We start from the raw sequence: 16,579 nt of genomic DNA, 5'->3' as shown, positions 1-16,579 counted from the left end.
TTACGCGTAATTAAAAATCACAATTGTATATACTTAAAGAGAAAAAGACGAAAATGATTAGAACTTGATAATATTAAATGAATAAATAGGAAAAAAATAATATAAAAAGGAAGATGAAACAATAAGTAAAAACATGTAAAAATTATTTTGAATTAGTATCATTATCCTTTCACTATATTGATTTTATTTATTAATTTTTTATTAATATATATGCATAATATTTCATATTTTTATTAAATATTGTCAATTTGTTTTAATATTCTTATGAATTAATTTTTTTTCTTTTTCTATTAATATGTCAAATTGTCCTAAATATATTTTATATTCTCCCGTACTTATTTTTGTGTGTGTTTGTTTTTTTTTTTTTTTTATTATTCTACACTAATTCTAGTTTACAATTATATTCTTTTATTTTATTAAGTAATTTTTTTAAATTAAATTATTTCTATGTTTATTAAATAATTTCATTTAAAATGGGTAATATCATTTAAAAAAAAAGAATTTTTTTTACAAATTATTATTATATATACTATATTTTTATAATATCTTCATAATTTTTTGGTTAGAAGAATATAGGAAATTATTTTATATAGTTGTTTTTTAATTTTTTTTTTTTTTTTTTGTCTTTTTATTTTTTTTTAATAAATGACTAATAATCATACTTCAGTATTTTTGTTCACCGTTCAAGGTATACTAGCATCATTAACCTGCGGTTTATGTTGCTTCATTTATGCTTACTGTTATAATAATAAGTTATTAAAAAATGAAAATAAAAATTTTGAAAATAAAAATAAAAGAAATATTTCAAAATTAAAAATAAATACAAACGATTGTTCTAACTATAAAAAAAGAAATATAGAAAAAGAATGCAAAGATGAAATTTATATAAAAGATTCATTAAATAAAAAGATAAATGAAAATGAAATAATAAATAATGAACAGTCTCTATTTAAAAATGGGATAATTGAAAATGACGCAATTCCATTAAAAAATAAATTAAAAAATAGAAATAATATTTTATGTGAAAATAGATCTTTAAAGAATAATAAAAATTCAGAAGATAATTCGTTTTCAGAAAATACTTACAACAAAATAGACAATGAAAAATTAATTTGTGATAAAAAAAATTTAATTAATGGAGAAAATGACTCTAATAAAATAATTTTATGTAAGATGAATCACTACGGATTATCACCAAATGATATGAAATTTAAAGAATTTAATGATATATCCTTAAATACAAATATTTCAAATAATTTTCAAATAAATTACGACAAAAATGAAAATAAAAATAGTAACTTATTCTTAGATAAAAATTATGCTTATATTTCTTTTAATGAAGAAGAAAGAAAAAAATACTTCAGTGTTGCTAATGATATTAATAAAAAATATTTATGCAATAAATTATATTCATATGAAAATAATAAAGATGAAAATGTAGTTAATTTGTCTTTTGAAAAGAATGCAGACATTGGAAATACTTTAAATATAAATAAGAAAAATTCATGTATTTTAACCAATGATAATAATACATGTATCAATAAGCTTAATAATCATATAATTAGTAATAGTAATAATAATAATAATAATAATAATAATAATAATAGTTGCAGTAATGTAATAGAATATAATACTAACTTTGATGCTATAGAAAAAGATGAATTCTGCAACACCAATAAAGATATTGAAAAAAAACTTTATTTAAGTAAACATAAAGAAAAATTTTATAATGATACTTTAAAGGATAATCTACATATTAAGGATGAAACAAATTTAACGAATAAATGTAATGAAAAAATCAATCATTACCAAAACGAATTTTTTCAGAAAATAAATTCGGAAAAATATCAAGGTAAAAATTACTATAACTCACCAAAAGAAAATAAAAATTATACCAAGGAATTTGAAAATTGTGAAAAAAAAAATAATGAAATGAACTTTAAAGGATATGAAAATATTGATAATTTGTTTTCTACAAATAATTTAAATTATTTTGATGACATAAGTACATTAACAAAATATGACGAAAATATAACCATTAAAAATTACAAAGATAAACCTTTATTAGATGCAAGTAAAGCCTATATTAGTGTAATCAATAAACAAGAAAATGTAGATAATTTCATAACTTATCAAAATAAAAATAATACAAATAACAGTGATCCTTTAAAATACAGTATTAAAAATTCTAATATAAGTTCTACCTCCAATACATGTTCTAAAGACAATCCTGAATTAGACTATATTTACTCTTTGAATAATTGCAGTAACAAAACAAATAATGGAAACACAAGTTTGAAAGATACGGTATATCTATATAAGGATATTGATAATTCCAATAATAATAATAGCAACAATAGTAGAAATTTTTTTTATAGTAATAGTAACACCAATAGTTGTTATAATACATTTAAAATTAAAGATTTAAATATTTATTCTCATATGCATAGCAATTTTATTAACTTCGATAAAACAAATAAAGTACAACAACACAAGTTAATGTATAACTATAATGAAAAGGATTTACTAAAATCAAAAAGAAAAACCTCTTTACCACCTTTGAACGATTTTATTAATGAACAAAATGATATTTCAGTAGAAAATTATTTTGAAATAGCAAAAAAGGAAAACGATAAAAATAATAATATGCTTTATATAGATGAAAATAAATGTACCGGTAAGCACAATGATAGTAACTCTTCTTTTGAACTTGGGAAAAAAGAGAAATTCAAAAACATAATTTTTAATGAACAATTAATTCATAATTTATCTGACTTTAAAAAAAATTTATTATGCGATATAAAAAAAAAATATATTCATAATAATTCGAATATTAAGAATAATTTGATTCTTCATTCTGATAATGGCAATGAATACATAAATAAAAATGTTGAAGAAAATATATGTATATCCGATTATAAAAACGACAATTATTTACCCAATTTTGATATAAAAAAAATGAAAAGTAATGAAAAGTTCAAAAATTCAAATAACATTATTTGTAATAAAATGAATTCTATAAATGATTATATTTCATTATACAATTCTAACTGCAATTCATATGAAAAATTCAAAAATATGTCAAGAAATAAATACGAACTTCAAGAAAAGGAATACATGAAAAACAAAGAAAACAATGATTTTTATTTTTTAACGGATGAAAACATTGATGAATCATTAGAAAAGAAAAGTTTTTTTAATGAAATAAATTCGAAAAATAATACAAAAGAAAAAGTATCACCGTTAAATAACATTACAACTCAGGAAAAGAGAGAATTACACTTCAAAAAATATGACATTAATTTACCTGTAGCTTCATTAAATTACAGTGAAACAACAAATTATGAACATGGTGCGGTAAAGTATAGTAAAAATGTATTTACAAATAAGACAGAAGAAGAAAAAGAAAATGAATTAAATATATTAAGGAAAGAGGAATATCAAAGAGATTTAAAAAAAAAAGAAATAGATGAATGTAAAAAAAACAATGAAATTAAAGAAATAGTATATGCATATTTGCAAAATTCCAAAAATGAGTATAACTTAAAAAATTCTAACAAATGTGATGAAGATATAGAAAAAATAGAAGAATATAACCAAGATAAGAACATATCTATGAAGACAATTAAAAATGAAAGTAATAAAAAAAAGCAAGAAAATAAAAATATAAACAACTGTTTGAAAATAAATTTGAATGACGATAAAAAATCTGATGAAAAATCAAATTGTGCTGAAAACAGTGTAAACAATAAAGAAGTGAAGAGCAAAAATTATTATACCGAAAACAAAAAAGACGATTCTTTTGAAAAAAGTACTTTTGAAAAAGAAAAAGTGGTTAAGGGAGAAAAATATGAGAAAAATTATTTTACATATGAAAATGACAAGAATAATAATGATATATATTTAAAAAATGAGAAAAGGAATTCAAATATTTCTGTTAAAAAAGAACAAAAAAAAGATATGAACTTAATGCGTGAACACTTAAAAAGTACTAGGGTAAGAAATGAGAGAAGTAAAAAATGGAATCCCAAATTTGAAGATGATGAATGTTCCATTTCCAAAAAAAAAGCTAAAAAACAGTGCAAAAATATTAATAATAGAACTATTAAAAAAGAAGAAATACTTCAAAAAAAAAAAAAAATATCTAAAACTCAACCAATGGAATTAAAAGTAATTAAAGAACAAACATTTTTAAATTATAGAGATAAATTAAAAATGTTATGTCAAAAATATAATACAATAGATGAAAATAGGTGTGCATCAGGATTCGCCAATTTTTTAATGCAACATATTCAAAAGACAGAAGATATGGAGAATTTTGATAACTTACTTAATTTTACATTAAAATTAAAAAATACTTATGAAATGAAAACAACTGATTTTATAGAAGCTTTTTTAATTCTTGAAACAATTGATTTAAGCGTTATAAGAATGTATCCAATTAAAGAATGGATATTAGTTACATTTCATTATTTAAAAGGAAGTTTAACAGATAAGAATTTAAAAACATTAATAAAATCGTTAAAATTAGATAATCTAATTATCAGTAATGTCACAGCTTGCTTTTATATGAACAAAAAACATATTAAAATAACAGAGGAAGATATCAAGAGGATTCTAACAATATTGTCAGATGTAGTAATAAGAAGATCATCAAGAATTAAAAAATCTAAAAATTCATATTATAGAAATAAATCTAGAGAAAAACAAAATAAAGATGAAATATTAGGTTCTTGCTGGCATCCTGTTAATAAAAATATTACTATATATAAGAAATAAAATAAAATTAAATAAGTTTAATAAATTTTTAAAATAGTTAAAATTTATGAAAATTATAAATCAAATAATTCACTAAAACATTTTTTATTATAAAAATATCCAAATTTTTTATATTTTTTTTCCATTTACAAAAAATTGCTACACATTATATATATTCCTTTAAATAATAAAAAATGAATTCAAAATATTAGTTACACTTTTATTATTATATTTCATAAAATTCCAACATTTTTTTTTTTTTTTTTTTCTTGATTTAGCTATTTTATTTTATAAATAAATAAAATAAAGCAGCAAATGAAACTTTCAAAGAATTTAAAAGAATTAAATAAATTTTATATAAATTTGTCATTATTTTCTAAAATATTTCTTTCAATTAGTATTTTTTTTTTTTTTTTATTAATATAGAAGAATATATCATGTCTAATTTAAAGATTATAGTTTGTTAAATATTTTTTTTTACAAAAATAAATTGTCTATATATTTTTTTATTTATTTATTTAAATAAATTTTTAAAATTTTTATATATTATTTTTTTTTTTATCTTAAGTAAAATTTATGGAATAAATATTTTTTATAATAAAATAGAGAAGAAAAGAAAAAACAATAAAATAAATTTTCTAGATATAGAAATGTAATTAATTAGGAATCCATAAAGTATCATTAATAGTAAACTCTAATCTCAATATAGAGGAAAAAATATATTTCATAAAAATAAACTAAAATAGAAAGTGGAAATGAGTGATAGTGAAAATATAAGCAATTTAAAAGATGAATTTATTAGTTACTTAGAAAAACATGACGTAATAAATCATATAAGCAGAGCTCTCTTAAAATTATTTGAAGAAGAAGAAAAACCTGATGACGCTATTAAATATATATGTGAAAATTTATTCAATACAACTGGTACATCTCCAATAATTTCTTTTTTTTTATTTGAAATTAATTTTGTTTATATTTGCATATATATATTTTTTATTATATATATTTAATTAATTTTTTTTTTTTTTTTCATATATTTTTGCTTTATGGCAAATATCTTTATTTAAATTTAGGATAATTTTGCTTTTCATTTTTTTCCTCAATAAATTAAACATATATATTATTTTAATTTCTATTTTCTTCATTTCATTTTATATTTCATATTATTTTATCACTTTGTTTTTTCTTTATAATGATGTTATAATATTTGATTAGTTTTACCTTTAAAATCTTATTTAATTTGACAGACGTGTCTTTAGAAGATTTAAAGAGAGAAAATTTATTTCTTCGCCAAGAAAATCAAAAATTAACGAAAAAATTTGAAGAATTAAATGATACATTAAAAAAACTAATTAGCAGTCAAAATGATATGAAATGATAAAAATATGAGTTAATAAGCAGGAAAAAAAAAAAAAAACTTGATTAAAATTAACTTGCAATTTTTTTACACATTCTTTTGATAATATTTAGTCAAATGAAAAAATAAAATTCTTAGATATTTAAAAAAAAAAAAATAAACGAACTATATGTTCTTATGAATATTATATGTAGTCTATATTTTTTATTATTATTTATTTTATGTTATTTTTTTTAAATGATATAAAAGTTATACATATCCTTTAAATATAAATTAAACAAACACCTTAATATAAGAATTATCATGCATATATTTAATAATTAATAAAATATAAATATTTTTTAAAAGATATCAATGATTAGATATATAAATATATTTATAAAAGTTCTGATATAGATTTCATAAAGTAATCTGGTTTAATGTTTAAATGATTATGATTTAGATATATATTTTCGTCAGTTACTCCTGTAAATACTAAAATAGAATTAATTTTGCAATTTTTTGCAAAGATAATATCTGTATCTAATCTATCTCCTATCATAACAACTTTTGATTTATCAACTTTCAAATCTTTTAATATATCTTCAATCATATATATGTTAGGTTTACCTAAAACTTTCGGCTTTTTAAGAGCTACGGTTTCAATACATGAAACAATAGAACCTGTTCCTGCCCATTTTTGTTTAGAAGTAAAATTTCCTGTAGAATCTCTATTAGATGCAATAAATTCAGCATCCAATTCATTTATACACAACTGTGCATATTGAATTTTGTAATAATTAATATTAAAATCCATTCCAACTACAACTGCTCCAATGTTTTCATCAACTTTTATTTCAAAATCATCTCTTATAATAACCTTTTTGTCATTATCATGATAGCCGCCTACCCACTCAAGGTTAAGAGAATCTAACTCATCACATATTCCTTTTTCCCCAATTACATAAATTTTTTTTTTTTTAGAAGCATATTCTTCTTTATTATGAAAATATTTCGAGATTGCATACGATGTACAAAGGATATTTTCTCTTTTAATAAAAGTAAAACCTAGTTTACGAAACTTTTCTAAAAAATTTTCCCTTGATTTTGTTGAGTTATTTGTTATAAAATATACTCTTTTTCCTTCTCTTAATAAATTATGAATTACTTCAATTGCTCCTTTCATTAATACATCCCCGTGCCATAAAACACCATCACAATCAAAAAAAAAAACTTGAATGTTTTTCAAAAAATCTTTTGCATTGACCAATTTTTTTATATTACACTCTTTCATAAACTTTTCATATTTTTTTTCTATTTCAATTGAGTCATTTTCTTTGTTATCACATGAATATATTAATGACATATTCTTTAATAATCTTTTTTTTGTAATTAAAATTTTATTTGTAACTCTTTAAAAAGGAAATTACTATAGTTTTAAACTAATAAATAAACATATATATATATATATATATATAATTAAATAAAATAGGGTTCTCTCTCATATATCATTAAACTAAAAAATTATTTTTTTTATATTTTATCTGTATAAATTCAGTTTATGTGTATGAACTATTTTTCTATTACAGAGTCACTTTTATGCGTATATTTGCATATTTTATTTTTTAATATTAATAATCTTTTTATAAAAAAAAAAAAAATATATATATATTATATATATATATATAAAATTCTCCATATAGTTATCATCTCATTTTTTTAAGAAAGTTTATAATTTAAAATGCACTTACGAGTTATTTATTCCATGTTTAAAAAAATAAAAAAGAGAAATACTTAATTTATTATTTATCAGCTTAAAAAGATGTAAATAAAAAAAAAATTTTAATATAAAAAAAGAAAGAGAAAAAGCATAACTAAAACAAAAAAATAGAGAAAGAATAAAAAAAAAAAAAAAAAGTAAAATGAAAGGGTGGAAAATGAAATATAAAGAAGCGAAAAAAGGAATACAAAAAAAAAATAAATGAAAAGAAAAATAAACAAAAAGAAAAAATAGAAAAAGAAAAATGAAAAACGATAAATAAGAAAAGATTCATAAAAGACGGAAAAAGAAAAAAGAAAAAAGAAAAACTAAAAAAAAAAAGGAAATTAAAGATGAGTAAATTTTTTTGATAATAATAATATTTTAGAAATAATATGTACTATAAATATAACAAAAAAAAATATTTACTAATCCCATTACATGTAAAATTATTTTACCCCAAAAATTTTTGGTATATTTTTTATTAATTATTTTCTTTTTTTTTTAAGTTCACTTTTATATTATTAATTCAATCATACATAAATGAAAAAAAAAAAAAATTAAAGTTTTTTAAATCATGATAAATTGAAAGATTTTCATTATTTTTTTATAAGAAAAAAATGAATAATCATAATTTGGATAAATTTAATCAAAAGTTTTTAAGGGTACATTAATAGATATTTGTTTATATTACAATGCATTATTTTTAAATTTAGATTTTTTTTATTAAATATTTAAAAATAAAATTATGTAACTTTATGTAATTAAAATACTATCGTAGTATAAAATATAAATCATTTGATATTTTAAACATTTTTTAAAAATTATTTATCATTTTAAAGCTCTTTTTCCTTAGAATAACTTCAGAGCTTTAATATTTTTAATTAGAAAAAACATATTCTCTTTTATAATACAAAAAGATGAATTTTATTTTTTAAATATTTTATTTTTTATATTAAAAAAAAAAAATCTCCCCCTTCCATGTATAGATATATATCTGCACATACTTTATATCTCCGTTGTGTTATTTAAATAAAATACTAAAATATATGTAAAGGTAACTTAATTACGATAGATAAACAAGCCAATAAATGTTATATATTTTAGAATTAATGGAAATATCTATTTTTTAATAGCAATTCAATTTAAAATAGATTAATTTTTCTACTATAAAACATCATTCTATTATATTTATTTTTCTAACTTTTATCTTTTATGGATTTATAAAATAAGTATTATATAAATATTAAAATTTTTAATTAATAAAAATTTTCATTATAATTCATGAAATTATTTTATACCTAGTATAATACTGTGAAAATAAAATTAAAAATACAACATTTTATAGTTTCATAATTTTATTTATAATTTTTTTTAATTATCTAAAATTAAGGAATTTGATAAAATTTAATATACCTTAAATAAAAAAAATATATAAAAATAATTAAATATATATATAAAAAGTAAAAGAGAAGCATTATGTATTTTAGAAAAAATAATTCATGAAATCAATCTAAGTGATCACTAGAGAGCTTTTAGATTATATCATCTATTTATTTACATCATTAAATTTAATTTTTCTTTTTTTCTTTTTTTTTTCACATAGTAATCATATTTTTATTATTCATTGAAGTTATATATCATGAAATAATTTTTATTTTTATATTTAATATTTTTCAAGTATATACATATATATATTTTTTTTTTTTTTTAATAGGAATAATATGAACTATTATAATTTTATTGATAAATAATTCTAAAAAAAATTTTAAATTAGTTTTATTAAAATAAAATTATTATGTACTCTAAAAGTTAAATTTCATCACAAAATTGAAACTAATTAAATAAAGGATTTTTATAATTTAGTAGTATAATTTACTTTTCACAACCCAAAATTGTGATAACGTGCCCGAGTGGTTAAGGGGTTGGACTGCTAATCCAATGGGTTCTGCCCGCGCAGGTTCGATTCCTGCCGTTGTCGAAAATTTTTTAATATAAAAATTTATAGTTACATATATGTTTGAGGTATTAACTTTTTATTAGAAAAAAAAAGGGTAAATGAGTATTTTTAATTTAATATTGATAAAGTAAAATATATCTAATTTCAAAATTCTTTTGATGTTTTATATTCCCTTTTATAACTAAATAATAATATCATAGTAAGTTTCATGAATTTTAAATCGTTTTAAAGAACAATAAGGTTAATATATAATATATATTCCTACTTATTTATTAATATTAAAACAAGAAATCAAAAAAAAAATTAAGATATTTTAAAATTTAAATTGTATTATTAATATTATTATAACTATGTAAAAATTGAGAAGTCTTTCAAATTAAATATTAAAAGTTGAATTTTTATTTAATTTACATTATTTTAATGTTATATGATAAATAACATAAATATTAAAGGCTATCATATAATAAAAATAAAAAATTGAAATAATTATTATGTGCAGAACATATTAAAAAGTATTTCGTTTAATTTGCAATTTTTGAAAATTTTTTCATAGTAATAAAAAAAAATATTAAAGCAATAGTTCTGTTCCAGCATAAATTATATTTATATGTTTAGAAAAAATTCATTTTATTTACATAAATATATTAATATTCTTATATATATTGAAAGCTATTTTTTCATTTACAATTCATATATTTTATTATATAAAATATACAAGTGCACTAAAATATTTAAGTATTCTAAACTTTAAAAAAGACAACACATTTCATTAAATTTTTTTCATATAAAAACATTCTATTTCTAAGAGAGTTATCTTATTTCATATATCTATTAAAATTTTAACTTAAAACTTAGAAGTTACATCATTTCCAAATAATATTTTTATCACTATAATAATAAAGAAAAAGAAATTTTAAAGATTTTTGAATTCTATATAGTTTAGTATTTTAAGAAATTAATGATTTTACTTAATGTATTTTTAAATTAAATCCTAAATAGTATGAAATTCGGGTTGAAATAAAAAGAAATTAAAGTTTTTAATTACAAAACCAAGAGAACTACATTGATTATATAAAAAAGAGTATTTCTTTCAAAAACTTATTTCTATGAAAAGATAAACTTTAATATATATAATGTATAAAAATTTTAATGCCTTATTTTAATTATAAGTAATAAAAACTAGTGCACCTTCTATATTTTGAATACACCTAATATTTTTGACAGAAGTGGGGTTCGAACCCACGCCCTTGCGGACAACGACCTTAACGTTGCGCCTTAGACCACTCGGCCATTCTGTCAACTATAATTAGGTGAAAAAAGTCTTATATATGTATTCTCCGGACTATACAATTTTAAAATATATATATTTATTTAACAAATACACGTATATAACTTGTATATAAGTAATAATATGTTAAATATATTATATATACATATATAATATATTAATCATGAATTCTCTTAATACATTTATATTATTTTTCCAAAATAAATATTATTATTTAGTAAAGAAAGAATATGTATAAAAAAAAAAATTTTATTTCTCAACATTCTCAGAAAAATGTTAATTTGGAAAAATTTAAATATTTCATGATTTAAAATATTTTAAATAATAATTGATAATTGTATTGTCTATATTAAGCTTTATTTGTTTTTATATTTGCAAATACCTTTGGAATTTTTTTTCTATAACGAACAATTGAAATTATAGGATTTATCTTTAAATAACTTCTTATGTATATTGAATAAATACTTTTAAAATTATCATATAATAAAAAATAAATTTTTATATTTTTTTTAACCAAAATGTTGTATTTAAAAAAATATTTTAGAATTGCATGCTATATTCTATAAATGTTTTTATATAATTTTTTCTTTTTTTACATTGTATAAATATTATCCGTTTAATATTATTAAAAAAAAAAATTAAATAAAAATGAAATATATTTACTTATTGTAATTCTGAGTTTATATAATTTTCATTGACATTATATATATATATATATATATATATATATATACATGCTTCTAGCTGAATTAGAAATATTTCAATTTATACTATCTTATTATCTATATTATTAAATTAAAAAAAATTATTACAACAGAAAAATACTAAAATGTAAAAAAATTCAATTATACCAAAAAATTTTAAATAATTATATTATTTATAAAAATAATAAATATATGCAGGAATATTAAAAACGCAGGTTATATTGTATAGACCAATCTATTAATGAAAAATTAAGAAAAAAAAAAAACAGAAATTATTGATAATATTTATATGTTATTAGATTACTTGGAAAATAAATTATGAACAAACCATTAATAATTTCTTTTCTTATTTCAAAGAATGTTTAATCATAAATTTCTTTAAATTTTAACACATTATTGAAGATAAATTACTTTTACAAATGGCTAAAATAAATTTTTACTCAATTTTAGCTAAAAAGATAAATAATTATTAAATAATTATTAATCCTTATTAACTTTATAGCATATAATGTTATTTACTTTTGAAATATAAACTTAAAGAGACACAAGAAATTTGAGGGTTATATTGATTAAAATAAAATTTTAAAAATTCATGATTTTTGAATATTTTATATAATAAATTAAATTATTGAAAAGAGTATATTTTTAAAATACTAAAATTTTTATAATTTAATAAGATATTCATTTTGTTTTCTGTAAAAATAAGTAGTATAAAAATAGATATTTGCTATATTTCTTATTTTTTTTTTTAATATAAAAAACTGAAATTCAAAAAGTTATTAAAAAAAAAAACTCCGAGACCGGGAATTGAACCCGGGTCTTCCGCGTGACAGGCGGAAATACTTGCCACTATACTATCTCGGATTCAAATGTTAAAGGTTTTTAAAAAGTAATAACTATTTTTTATATAACTTTAAAGAAAAAAAACATTAAGCAAAATACTTTAAGTTTTGAAGAATTGCTTTTTTTTTTTTTTTTTATATTAAAAGTTACATAATATTATTACTAATAAATAAAAAAAAAAATTTATATTTAATTAAGTAAACAAAAAAAAAGCCTTAATAATATACTAATATAAATTTGTATATACATTATAAATATTACATTTGTAATAAATGATAAAATTAAGTAATTTAATATTTTTTTTTTAAATAATATGCTTAAATTATATTAGCGAAAATTTAATAAAACTTTTAGAACTAATAAAAGTGCTATTACTTTGCATAATCGAAATATTTTGTATGTATTAAATTTAATCTTTAGGATATGATTTATATGTTTTAGTTGATTCATACTAAATTTTTTCCTTTTTTAAATTTAAACTAAAATTATGTAAATAGAAAGATGAAATATATAAAAATTTGAGCATAATAAATTTAATACGTATAGGGAAAATTAAACTTAAAATTACTACTTAACAAATACTATAATTCTTTTAAAATATAAATAATAGATATTTAAAAGATATAAAAATATTTATAGTAAATATATAAATATATATTTTTTCATAGAATACACTTATAAAGTTATTAATAATGTTTAAAATATGTAACATATATAGATATAAATACGCATAATAATCTTTTTTTATTTTTTTTTTAGTATAAACTTTTTTGTTGAACCAAAATAAGTTTTAAGTATACAGTTAAAAGTTTAATATAATTATAATTATAATATCTTTAAAAAATTTTTAAAATATTTAAGTATTTTAATAGTATATAAATAATTTTCAAATTTTTCTTTTTTCTAAACAAGTTTATTTAAAGTTATATAGACATATCAGATAAATTTAGTACTCATACTTTCTATATATTTATATTTTAATAACAAATAAATATATTTTAATATTTTTTAATAGCCGAATTACTGATTTTTATCAAATCAATTCTTAATTTTTTACTTTTTTCTTATGTGACAAAAGAATATTCCTTTATTTATACAAAAAAAAGAAAAAAGAAAATAGAACTTTTTTTTTAATCAAAGGGTGTTCAATAAAAAATTTTAAAAATAATTCTGGAAATATTCTAATATTAAAAAAAAGAATTGAAGATAAGGGATACAAATCATATATTTATAAAAAAAAAAATTAAAAAATTAAAAACTATATTTTGCTACCTGTTTTATGAAATTTATCATTTACGTGTTCTTCCGTATTTTTTATTAACTTTTTATAATCCTCTTTTTTTACAAATTTATTTATACATAAATCTGTTTCTCTATCAAATATTTTTCTTTCATTAATTGTATTTTTAGAATTCAATAGAAATTTTTGCTCTTGTTCATTTTTACCCCATAAATCAATTTTTTTATGTTTATCTAAAAATTCCTTATATTTGTGTTGACTATTTTTAAAATAACCTTCTTCATGCATTTCTCGTAAGCTTTTAATTTTATTATTTTCATTTTGCATTAAATAGAGATAATCTTCCTGTAAATCGTTCACATTTTGATTTTTAATATTAATATTTTCATTTTTTGAGGAATAATATAATAACTTATCATTATAATTTAGTATGTTGAGGTTTTCCTTATCTTCTTTTTTTATTAAATTATTCTTCCTTTTATTAATATTTTGTCTCAACTTTTGTATATCAATTTTAGATAAAAAATAATAAAATAAATTATTAAAAATATCAAATATACTTTCTCTAAAATTTGATGGTTTTCTATAAAATTCTTCTTTTTTTTCTAAGTTCCATGCTCTAAATAAATGTCTTAATTTTTTCTTTAATTTTAAATCTTTCACATTTTCAAGAGAAACCTTTTTTTTTTTATCTAATTTTTGGTATAAAATTTTAAAATTATTTAAAAAATTATAGTTTTGCAAAATATTTATAGTTAGTCTTATCATTTCTTTACTATTATAAATATGAGCATCATAAACTTCCTTTTTTTCTAATTTGCCTGTAATATCTTTTTTTTTCTTCTTTTTTTTTTTAATTTTAGAATTCTTTTTTTTTGTTAATTTATTTCCTTTTGATGAGCAACTACTTATATTTTCATCATCTGATAAATTACTACTTTCGCATGAAGAACAATTACTTGAATTACTTTCAGTTATGGAACTGCTGCTATTTTCATTCGATGAATTACTAGAATTATTTTCATTTGATGAAATACTACAGCTACTATTTTCATTTGATGAATTACTACTCTTACTATTTTCCTTTGATGAATTACTAGAATTACTTTCATTTGAAGTATAGCTACTTGGGGAGCTTTTTTTATCTGAAGAGCTTATGGATAAAGATTTATTTTTACTAGGTTTACTATAGTCATTCTTTTTCCTTCTTTTTAAATCTTTTTTTTTCTTTAATTTTTCATTGCTCATATCCTTTTCTTTTCTAAAACTTGGTAACAATTTTCTTTTTTTTTTTTTTATGTAACTGTCTTCATTTTTATCGTATTTTAACTCATTAAATACATCGTTATCTTTTTTTTTAAGGTTATCAAATGATATTTTAATAATATTATCTTTAACTTTTTCTTTTTTAATATTCTTTTCATTAGGTACATATTTTTGTTTCTGTAAATACTTCTCATCAACATATTTATCATAATTATAATTTTTTCTATTTAGTGAATTAGTTATATCATCTCTTTTAGAGTTTATTTCTTTTTTGCTATTTTCCTTGTATTTTATTTTTATATTATTTCTATTATTATGTAAATAATTTTTTTCATCTAATGATTCATAGCTTTTTTTAGTGATCTCTTTGCTTAAATAATTGTTATATTTTTTTTTTTCTTCTTCATCTTTACTATCCTTTTCATCACTACTTTCTTTGTACTTCTGACTAGTATATTTTTTATGATATTTAACTATCCTTTCAGATTTTTCTCTCATCTCTTTTTTTTTAAATATTTTTGTCTTATATACTTTTTTTCAGAATTCATATTTAATATATATATATATCACAAAAATATATTTTTAAATATTGTTTTCCCCTTTTTATTAATTAATAATATTAGATCCCTTAAAGTTTTATTATAACATTTTTAGTGGAAATTCTTCTAAAAATAAAATAATAAATTTAATTTCTCAAAACTATAAAAAATTAAGATAATTAAAAAAAATAATAATTTTCTTCTATTAAATAAGAGAAAACAATAAATATATGTATAAAGTTAAAATGTTCTAATTCTTTTTTCAAAAGATAAAAAAATTATAATTTTTTGGATATGAAAAAAAAAAAAATTTTTTTTTTTTTTTCATAAAATATTCCTTATGCAATATTAAAATATATGAACTTATTAAATAAAAATTAAATATATATATATATTATAAAATAAAAATTTAATCACAGATAAAAAAAAAAAAAAGGAAAAATATATATATAATGCAAAATAATGACAATTTAAAAAAAAACAAATATATAGTGTCACCTTATTATTAGGAATTTTATAAAAAAAAAAAATAGTAAAAAAAAGAAATATGTATATATAATTCTTTAATTAATTTTTAAAAAAAAGCATGATGATAAGAACTTTTATAAAATCAGCATTTACAAGTTTTTTATTTAAAAAAAAAAAAAAATGGGAATATTATAAAAAATTAAAAAGATAACTGATATATAAATATAATAATATATAAAAAAAAAAAAAATTGGACGACTGTAAACAATTTTAATGTATAATTTATTCATGAAATAATATAAATATATTTATGTAATTTTTAAAGCCGAATTAAGATTAAAATTAGAAGTTTTCTAATAAATAAATCATAGATTAAATTGATAATTTTATAATATATTGTGAATCTTTTCTTTATTTT

At 17.7% G+C, this 16,579-nt stretch overlaps 4 protein-coding genes and 3 non-coding genes across 7 annotated transcripts; 3 read left to right on the top strand and 4 right to left on the bottom strand.

Moving 5' to 3' along the window:
• Window positions 1–645: 645 nt before the first annotated feature.
• PRELSG_1421400 (conserved Plasmodium protein, unknown function) lies at window positions 646–4,779 on the top strand (the record flags this gene model as incomplete). Its single annotated transcript, XM_028679273.1, has 1 exon — window positions 646–4,779. One exon carries the CDS (start codon window positions 646–648, stop codon window positions 4,777–4,779), a length of 4,134 nt encoding a protein of 1,377 aa, XP_028535003.1.
• A 734-nt stretch (window positions 4,780–5,513) lies between these two features.
• On the top strand, window positions 5,514–6,136 carry MYCBP (C-Myc-binding protein, putative; the record flags this gene model as incomplete). Its single annotated transcript, XM_028679272.1, has 2 exons — window positions 5,514–5,682; window positions 6,006–6,136. 2 exons carry the CDS (start codon window positions 5,514–5,516, stop codon window positions 6,134–6,136), a joined length of 300 nt encoding a protein of 99 aa, XP_028535002.1.
• A 355-nt stretch (window positions 6,137–6,491) lies between these two features.
• PNPase (4-nitrophenylphosphatase, putative) lies at window positions 6,492–7,460 on the bottom strand (the record flags this gene model as incomplete). The annotated part of the gene is made up of 1 exon (XM_028679271.1): window positions 6,492–7,460. The coding sequence occupies one exon, from the start codon at window positions 7,458–7,460 to the stop codon at window positions 6,492–6,494; it is 969 nt and encodes a 322-aa protein (XP_028535001.1).
• A 2,292-nt stretch (window positions 7,461–9,752) lies between these two features.
• On the top strand, window positions 9,753–9,834 carry PRELSG_1421100. Its single transcript has one exon. It is a non-coding gene; the product is annotated as a tRNA-Ser (tRNA).
• A 1,197-nt stretch (window positions 9,835–11,031) lies between these two features.
• PRELSG_1421000 lies at window positions 11,032–11,111 on the bottom strand. The gene has a single exon. It is a non-coding gene; the product is annotated as a tRNA-Leu (tRNA).
• A 1,486-nt stretch (window positions 11,112–12,597) lies between these two features.
• PRELSG_1420900 lies at window positions 12,598–12,669 on the bottom strand. Its single transcript has one exon. It is a non-coding gene; the product is annotated as a tRNA-Asn (tRNA).
• Window positions 12,670–13,906: 1,237 nt separating this feature from the next.
• Window positions 13,907–15,652, bottom strand: PRELSG_1420800 (conserved Plasmodium protein, unknown function; the record flags this gene model as incomplete). Its single annotated transcript, XM_028679270.1, has 1 exon — window positions 13,907–15,652. The coding sequence occupies one exon, from the start codon at window positions 15,650–15,652 to the stop codon at window positions 13,907–13,909; it is 1,746 nt and encodes a 581-aa protein (XP_028535000.1).
• Between the last annotated feature and the right edge of the window lie 927 nt (window positions 15,653–16,579).

This window comes from Plasmodium relictum (assembly GCF_900005765.1).
Source record: "Plasmodium relictum strain SGS1 genome assembly, chromosome: 14".
NCBI classification, from domain to species: domain Eukaryota; phylum Apicomplexa; class Aconoidasida; order Haemosporida; family Plasmodiidae; genus Plasmodium; species Plasmodium relictum.
This window is presented reverse-complemented; position numbering and strand designations above follow the sequence as displayed.